Here is a 9,203-nt window from a genome sequence, read left to right as displayed (position 1 = left end):
TAATGTGTTCTTCATTTCTTACTGGTTCTCTTTTATAATTTCCATTTCCATGTTTATGTTTTTTATCTCTTTGATAAATTTCTCACTGAATTCATCTACACTTCCCCTAAGTTCATTGAGTATCTTTATAACCAGTGTTTTGAACACTGCATCTGTTAGATTGCTTGACTTCATTATTCCTGGTTCTCTGTTTTGTTCTCTCATATGGTTTCTGCTTCTTTGTCTTCCCATTTTGGCTGCTTTTCCATGTCTGTTTCTATGTACTAAGCAAAGCTCTTAAGTCTTGGTCTTATTCGTGCAGCTTTGTGAAGTAGGAGTCCAGCGGCACAGTCCTGAGAGGGGTTCAACTGCAGGCCAATTTAGCCTCAGCCTGTGTCCCTCCAGGGCCACGTGTTAAGATTCAGCAAGCAAAATCCACAGATGCTGTGCTTATAGTTCCTCAAGAGGCCACACCAGAAACTGGTCAGCTGCCACTAGTGTGAGTCTAGGCATTGCCCAGCAAGGGGCACCTGGCTAACTGAGGACACACCTGGATGTGGCTTGGGTGGGACCACAAATTAGGGGAGGCGGAGTTTCAGGGAATCCTCTGGGCAGAGCGACCTCTTTTATCCAGTTTGATGACATTTCAGCTATGGCAGCTCTAAGTCTGTACACTGGGAAGCGGGAGGGCTCAACAGAGGAACAGTGGATACTGCCGGCACTTCTGTTACAGAACAAGTCTCACTTTGGCCCTTACTCCGACAATTCAGTGTCCACCTGTAAGTCCCTGGTTCCCCCTGTGCAGCTGACCCGGCGCTGGTGCTCAGAGTGAGCAGGTCTGTCACCGGGCGAAAGTCCATTTGCAGACACGGCCCGTTTAAGAGGTGTCTGCAGCTGCAGTTGCCGCTGCAGCAGCCAATGTCCCACTCAGCTGCTCGGGACTGGCAGCCTCAAGTCTTCACTCCCTTCTACCTTCTACTCTTGCAGGGTGATTGTTTCTCTCCCTAGTCGTAGGGCTTGTTCATCTAGATCCCGGGTGACTTTCCTTGCTGTTTGCTCCTTGTTTCTGTCACAACTTTGATTTGGTTGCAAGAGGGATGAATAGAGCCTCTATTGTCTATGCCATTTTTTCTCTTTCCTGCCTATGCTGTTTTTAAATCAATTTATATGTTGTCACTGAATATTTTACTCTAAACCACAAGTATTTATTTGTGCCACGTAAAGATAATTGATGTCCTTTTTCACCTCTCTGGTAGATATATTTGCGACTTCTCCAACTTTAACCAATGTCAAACAATGACATCAATTCAACACCAACAGGAATCCCCAATTTGGGGTGCAGTGAAGGAAGAGGCTTTATTTAGTGCAGATAGATCAGTTGCGATACAGCACAGCTGCAGACCAGCCGGGCTGTAAGACAGCTCAGTAGTGTTACAGTTCAGTTGTAACATAGCATGGCTGTGGAACAGTGTGACTGTGAGGCGACCCTGGGCATGCGGTGGCCCTAGGCATGAGGTCCCTTTCCAGCTAGATGGCTCCACTCCATTCTATTCTGTTTCGCTGCAGTCTGCCAAGACAAGACAGCTCTGCTCCACTATGGTCCGGTGAGATGTTTTTGACGGTTCAGCTTTAGCCAAGGAACCACAGTCCGCAGTCTTTGGTGGAAAGGGAAAGTGTGCTCTCCGAGCCAGAGAGGTGCTAACTTCTGTAGAGAGGAGTCCATGCCTGTGGTCCTTGACTGGTCCATTCTCATGCATATGAGAACCCCAAATCCTCACAATTTGATTGGCCCCCAAAATACTGTCCTTATTGGTTGGAATGGAGCCTCTCTGATTGGTCAGTGAAGATGCTAATGAGGATATAGTTGCACAGCTGCGACGGAAGTGAGAAAGTCTCAGTCTTATTGATTGAAATATGATTCCAGGAACTCTTTTCTAAGGGTTGGTTCAGATAGCAAGAACACAGTGCAGGCAGGCAGTTCAGTGCCGGCTTCTCTCTGATCCATGGCTTACATGAGAGGCCCCTGCTTGGCAATGACTGCTAGGTTCTGTTTATAAATTAGAGCCCCGTTAGCCACCAGGAGCCCTTCTCAACAGGTACATTTGTTCTTGGGTCAGCACCAACTATCAGTTATTTTCCCAGCAGACTATAAAGAGAGAGCTCGCAGGACTGTGAACACTGGCATTGTAGGGTCAAATGCCCCGGAGTAATTATACATTTGAATGGGGCAGCTTCGCCTCCTTTTTTATTTTTATTGCTTCCCGGTGATCTCTTAGTAACCTGTTTTTGGAAAATTAATGCTAATTGCATTGACAGAAATAATTTCTGGCTAATGTTTCTTTATCAAATAGTATTTTATCTCTCAAAAAACGTAATTCTGTAAGAGGGCAAGCCAGGGGATGATAGCTACTTAAATATAAATCTCCATAGAGCGTCCTAAAAACAACACATGGAAGGCTGCTCAGAGCCCATACCTGTGATGTAACCAGAAGAGAGACCTCGGTTTATATGTGAGAGGGGACTCAGCACCAGGACCAGCAGAACTCTGAGTGAGCCATGGCGGAAGGAGAGTCAGATAGGGACTACTCCAGGAGAGGGGATTGTGACAGGGTTCCTGAGACAGTGGCCCCAGACTGGGGAGATATTGAGGGGGTTGAGACCGGTGGGAACAGTAGGGCTCCCAGGGCATGTCTGAGGCATTGGGGCTGCCATCTTGAGAAGGCACTGCTCTGAAGGGCAGTGAGCAGGGAGTGTGCACCTCAGATGCTTGCTGGCGAAGGAAGAAGAAAGTTGCAGATGATGAGTCCTACCAAAGCAAGATCATATCAAGAATAAAGAAGACAAACATACACCCAAGGGAGCCATTCCTTAGAGAAACTTTCCCTCACAGTAGTGGCAACATCTGTGCACAAGTTCCTTTAGAAACACATCATGATGAGCTACAAAGAGGTGCAGCACGTCACTTGTCAGGTGCATTCACTTGGCATATGGAACATTCTCCAAATAGGTGCAAGTATAGAATGTGTAGAAGAAGGGTGTTTATCTGCTCAGTCCTTTCCTGTCTCCTATTAACCACTGACCAGCACTCACCCCATGATGAGTTAATTTGACCTCACTTCCAGGTGGCTCATTCAGCCCTTTCAATAGCCACTCAGGATGCCAGATCCCATACCCCACAGTGAGGCATCTTATCCAAGTCTGCAGGTGAAAGGAAGGTCAGGAAACCCAGGACTTGCGGCAGCAGCTGAGAGGGGGCCTAGCACTCCCAGCTAAGTGACTGGCTGGTCCCTGGTGGTGATATGATAGGATATGGGACATGAATGGAGCCTTTGGAAAGGACACAGTCGAAGGAGTTCAAGGTGACACTAAAGATGTGGGTGTGACACAGCACTCCTGAGTGAAGAAACCTAAGAAGCCACCCATATCCCTAGCCCCTTCCATAGGATACCGGCATGAATAATCATAAACAGAAAAAATAAGCACTAAAGAAAAAAAGAATGAAAACTTTTCAGTAGATGTAAACGCTCAGAGAAAAACTGTGATACAACACTCTAACATGACTTAAAACATATAAGTAAACAAGCAGCTACACCATGAATCAGAAATTCAAAAATTTAGAAAAGACAGTGTGAAGATATCAAATGGAATCTGACTAAATTCAGGAAAGAAGTTGAAATGTGAAAATTAGGGTTCCTAAGAGACAATAGATGTCATCAGACTTACAATGGAGGTCACAGAAGATGGGCATGAAAGGAGTCAAGAAAACAAAATGGAAATAAAGAGGTGAAAAGAATAAAAAAGAAAGTGATATAGAAGTTGAGTAGAGAAGAAAGAACCAATATGCGGAAAATTGGAGTCTCTGAAGAAGAAAATGTTGACAGTGGACTAGAACTAATATTTTAAACTTGTAATTCTAGATAACTCTCCTAATTAAAAGACCCGAATATACATCTGGGAAAACTGGCCCAGAGAGTAAACTCAGAGACATACCTTAGTCGAACTATTAGATTTTAAAGATAAACATTCTGGGAATTCAGGCAAAAAGACCAACTCACAAAGAAAACAAGAGGTTGGCATCAGGCTAGCACCATGCGAAGCAAAAACAAAACAAAAGCAGTGAAGCAGCATTTTCAAAGAGCTCACGCCAAGAAAGCAAGAGCTGAGAAGGGAGCATCCTAGGGTCGTCAGTGGCAGGCGGGGCTGGAATTTGCAGGGCCTCCAAGATCAGGGTGAGAAGCTTAGGTTTCATGCTGGGAGGGATGGGAAGCCACTGGAGGGCATGTTGGCAGGAGAAGGACATCTAACTTCAAGGACCTGTGAGGAGTGGACTAGAGCGGGGGATGAGTGGGGGCGGAGATGTGCTGGGAGGATGGCGCACAGCCCGCAGTGGTGGCTGCTTGCTCCAGAGCAGGGGCAGGACGTAAAGAGAGGGTCAGGGATAGAACGGACAGGACTTCTGGATGGATTAGATATGGGGAGTATGGGGAAGGGAGGGAGCAAGAATGACAACCAGATGCGTGGACCACAGAGTCCACACTGGTGCCATTTATGGCAAGACTGGGCAAGAAGCAGGTGTGAGGAGATGAAGTTGGGCATTGTCTGTTGCCCAGGCTGGGGACGGAGAAAACGCCAGTGTTTGCCAACAGTCACGTTGGTCTGGTTTGCGAGTTAGGTGGAATCTGCGTGTGTTTCCGTTGGCTTTGCACTCACTTTGCCCCAGGTCCAGTCTCTTCTTTCCTCGTGTCCTACTGACACCACCTTCCCTGTCTCGGCAGCTGTAAAGGACCTGGCTGGAATGTGGACGTGACCAGGGTGCACCCTGACCCCCAGGGGCGGCGGCGGCGGCCAGACCGGGCAGCCCGGGGAGGCCAGGTGTTCTACAACAGCGAGTACGGGGAGCTGGTAGGGCCGCGCAAGGAGAGCGACTTCACCCCATCAGCCCGAGCGCCCTTCTTCGCAGACAACAGCTGCTAAGGAGGCCCCAGCAAAGCCCGCCAGGCTCTGGCCTCCCATAGTTGAGGGTGTGCCTAGTGGGGGAGCAGAGGGCTGGGGCCCAGGCTGGGAGCTCATCTACTTTGATTCAGCCTGGAGGTGTTTCCTTCTCCCTGTCTGCATTCTTCCTAGCTATGGAGAGCAAAACCCAGGCTCCAGGGCCCCCCATACACCATTACCACGACTGCCCAGGGCTGGCCCATGGACTCCCACAGCCCTTCTCCCCTTCAGATCAGATTCCACATAGCTTAGGGTCTACAGGGCCCAGTCCTGGGCCAGGAGCTCCCACAGGAATGTCCCTTTGATCGCTTCTTCTCACCCTGGTGGGCGGTGGCGTGATCCCCGTTTTCTGATAAGGAATTTGAGAGTCTGACTGTCACAGTGATCTTGGTGGAGCCAAACTTGAGCTGCGGCCTCCCAAGCCCCTCCCTAAATGCTGTCCCTCCACGCAGCCCTCCCCTCCCTGGGGAAGGCCTTTTTTCACTTGCCTCCCCAGGGCCAAAGAGGGGTGTACCATATTCCTATCTCAAAGCACAAATAAGGAACTGGAAGGGGGTCCTGCCCTGAGCCCAGCCAAGCAGCTAACCACCAGGGGCCATGGGCTCTGCCACACTACCAGTTACAATGCGCCTTCCCCTGAGTGTGAGAAGAACGAGTCTACAGATTGTTTTTCATGAGAACTTCAGAGACTCTTTGAGCTGCTGTGACTTTTCATAACTTCAATCTGAAGGGAGCCCAGGGAAGGCCTTTCTGAATCTAGACGATTCCTTGTCCTGACCCACAGCTGGTGCCATAATAGCAGACGCAGCTGTGGCCATGTCTGGAGGAGGTCCCAGCCCCTCCTGCCTGGCCCAGAATCAGACGAAGCAGCTGACAGTCTGGAAGAGCCCCATTTGAGAAACACCCAGTTCTTCCCTCCAGGGCCTGGGTCTGCACCTGAGGCACCTCCCATGCTGTGAATGAGAGATGAACACCATGGATTCTACCCAGGAAGCCTGCAGGGAGGGCCCAGAGGGCCTCGCAGCGTTGCTTCATGCCAGTAGGCAATCAGCAGACATTCTCACGGCTTCAGGGGCACCCTGTTTTCTGCTCGCTGGCCTGACGTCAGTACCCTGGCACTTCAAGCCTCGGCCCTAAGAGGGGAGCGGCCAAGGACCCTCTGAAGGTTGGAGCCAATCTGCTCAGCTCCGTGCCCCAATTCCAGCTCACACTGCCCAGCCACCCCCACCCCACGGCAGGAGAGAGACGCCCCCCGTCCCAGTCAGCACCACAGAGATCAACAGCCCACTGTCACGCCACGAGACGCTTGCAGGACAGGCGGCCGTGCAGCGAGCAAGGGCTTGCCAACAAAACTTCCCCACTGTGTATTGTTTCTTTAGGATACGTCTAGTGCACATGTGACAGTGATCCTCGCTGTCCCCACTGGACCTGCTCTCTTGATGTCACCTGACTGTGAGACTTGGGTCTCAGGTTTGCCTGGTGGAGGGTCCAGAGGCTGTCATAGGAGCCACGTGCATGACACAGGTGCAGGGCCTGGCCCCCAGGCCCTTCCCCACACACACACTGCCTGTCTGTGTCACCTTTACTGTCACTCACAAAAATGTGCTGGGCAAAAAACCTACCGCGCCCTTGCATACCATGTGTTCCAAAAAGATCTAAACTATTTAACAAGATAATAATAAAGTTGATGGCAGTCTTTGAGTTACAGTGAATGGGTTCACTAAAGCCCCAGCTCTCTGCGAAGATTTGATTTCAGCCTTCCTCCCACCTGATCATCAGCCCCATGAGGCCACTGGACAGGCCACCAAAGGAACGGATAGCAGAGACCTCTGAACCTGGACCCCTTTTTCCCAAAGCCACCAGCAGAGGATGCTCGGGAGGCACCAGGACACCAGGAAGCACCCAGCCTGGCTTCTGAACACTACAAAGATGCTCCCCTAATAGCTACTTTATGTCTAGAGTGACATGGCACTTTGTCCCCTCCTACTAGAACCAGATGCTGCCCCAGGCCTTGAGCACCGGTGGCCCATGGGCCTGAGAGCACAGCCCAGCTGGGTCCCTGCTGCCAGTTCTTGTCTCCCCACATGAAACAGATGCCTATGATCTACTCAGGATGCCCAGAGGGGTACAGCGCCTACCTGGGGTCACCTTGCTGGTTGAGTGTGCACCTAGACTCCGAAGTCAGGGTCCAAGCTGGGACCTTGGCTTCGATCCCCACCCAGCAAGATGAGTTCCAGCCAGCAGAGTGTGGCAGGGCCCTTCACAACCCTGCCCAGCGATGCCTTTGTGACATTACTTCACAAGTGAGCAACTGGCACGGGAGTGGCTGCAGATGGGGGCATGCCACTGGCCATCTGGACGCAGACTCAGCAGGCTTCCGGGCAACGGCTGGTCCAGCAACAGCCCTGTAGGTTCCGGAGGGATGACCCCTGGACCCAGCCGTAGGCTGGACCCAGGCATGTGTGGGCCAGGCATGGCTGTCAGCACAGTCCTGTGGGTACCTCGTCCAGGGGAGCAGACAGAGCCCAGCACCCTGAGCCACCCTGTGGGCCAGGTCCTGTGCCTGCCCCATCCAGCCCTCTGCACCCCTCCGGGACCTGGGGCCTGCACCCTACCACCCTCCAGCTGTGATGCCACTGTTCAAGCCTCATTTTCAACTCTCATGAGAAGAGCCCCGCCCCACAAAGGCAGCTGGTGGTGGTGGATTGGTTGTTTTTACTTCTATAATAAACCGAAATGTGAATATAAAAAAGACACCTCTCCCACTGGGTTTGGACATTTTAACACTATATTTAACATAATATCATTGGTTGAATTTAGCCACTTGCCCTGGATGAACACTTCAGCCCAGGCATTGGCCATCAGGGTGCCAGCCCAGGCACATCCACGTGTGGTGCAGCCAGCATCCTCGTGCACCTGGTTCCAGGCGGGCCCGCGCTCACACTTCTGGGCTCCTCCGATTCTGCCTGGGCTGGGCACTCGGGGCTGTACTCAGTGTCTCCAGGTCCCAGCCCCACTCTTACTCCCCAGAGCACTAAGGACTCCAGGTGTGAATGAAAACTTGGCCAGCAGGAGAAGTGGCCATGGGAGGTGTGCCACCAGGCAACGGTGTAGTCCCACCTCGAGGTCCTTCGGCCCCTCCCGCCTCCCAGGAACCTTCTCCTCCCCTCTCTTCTTCTCAGGCCCCAGCCCTTCGTGGGTGCCCACCCACTCCTCCCCCCACTTCCCCACCTTCCCAGTGCCGCACTGGTATTTATTTCTGCCAGAGCTGTGAACCGCCTCCTTTAGGAGAAGTCAGAGGCATGCTTGAGTGTCCCCTGATGCCATTGGTCAGGCACTACAGGCTGAGGGACCCGCGCCCAGGAGGCAGAGCTCCTGGGCCCTGCTTGGAGCCACACATTGTGTTGTGGGGCACTTGCAGAGTCATTGTCCCCATGGAGCTCACGGGCCATGGAGTGAGGAGTGGCACATGGGCAGATCTCTGCACAGGAGGAAGATTGGCTACAAAGGCCCCACTCAGAAGGAAGGAGTGGGCTGGGAGGTGAGCAGGAGAGGTCAGCAGGGGCCCATCCTAGAGGGCCTGGAAGCCCAAAATTACGAGTTGGACTTTACTTCAAGGTCAGAGGGAAGTTTGGGAGAAAGGCGTGGTGTGCTCTGACTCAGGTTTATGCTCTGAGAAGCATGCATCTGCAGATGGAGTGGGGTGGGGCCTGGTGGGCAGAGTTGGCTGCACCCAGGCAGCTCGGAAGAGTGGCAGAGGACGGCTGTGGGCTGGGAGACATGGACAAGGAGCTATGTGGTTAGCTGGGTCCTTATCCAGGCTGGATACGCAGAAAAAAAACCCTTTTCCTGAGTAGTCTTCAAGGGCAGTCCTCCAGCACAAACGCTGGCTTCCTCTTCTCCATGGTGGGCCACCGTAGGCCACTTTTCTTCTTGAGGCGAGTGCTCAGCCCATATAATCAGTCACAGAGAGTTTGCAGGATGCTGTCCAGCACCCACATCCCGGGGCAGCCCCACCAGATGTCCATATGCAGGTTCAGAGAGGGGACTGCAGCATCACCGAGAGGGTGTCTGCTCTCGGGACCACCAAGCAAGGCCTTGGTGCCCCGAACTGCCAGGCAGAGAGCCTGGACCAGGCTGGGCTCTGCAGGATGCTCAGGGCTGAGGGTGGTTGATGCGGCACCTGAACCTGGGTGACCCTGAGCCAGGCACTGCCCCTTGGGACCTCATTT

General features: G+C 52.2%; 1 protein-coding gene across 1 annotated transcript in view; it reads left to right on the top strand.

Moving 5' to 3' along the window:
• Window positions 1-6,027, top strand: part of FLT4 (fms related tyrosine kinase 4) — a 41,338-nt gene extending 35,311 nt beyond the window's left edge. The window contains exon 29 of the mRNA XM_011372021.2: window positions 4,755-6,027. Coding sequence (XP_011370323.1) covers window positions 4,755-4,953 — 199 coding nt within the window. The 3' untranslated portion in view covers window positions 4,954-6,027. The remainder of the gene's footprint in view (window positions 1-4,754) is intronic.
• Window positions 6,028-9,203: the final 3,176 nt, after the last annotated feature.

Source organism: Pteropus vampyrus, unplaced genomic scaffold, assembly GCF_000151845.1.
Source record: "Pteropus vampyrus isolate Shadow unplaced genomic scaffold, Pvam_2.0 Scaffold197, whole genome shotgun sequence".
NCBI classification, from domain to species: domain Eukaryota; kingdom Metazoa; phylum Chordata; class Mammalia; order Chiroptera; family Pteropodidae; genus Pteropus; species Pteropus vampyrus.
The sequence above is the reverse complement of the archived record's forward strand: the minus strand, read 5'-3'. Positions and strand labels throughout refer to the sequence as shown.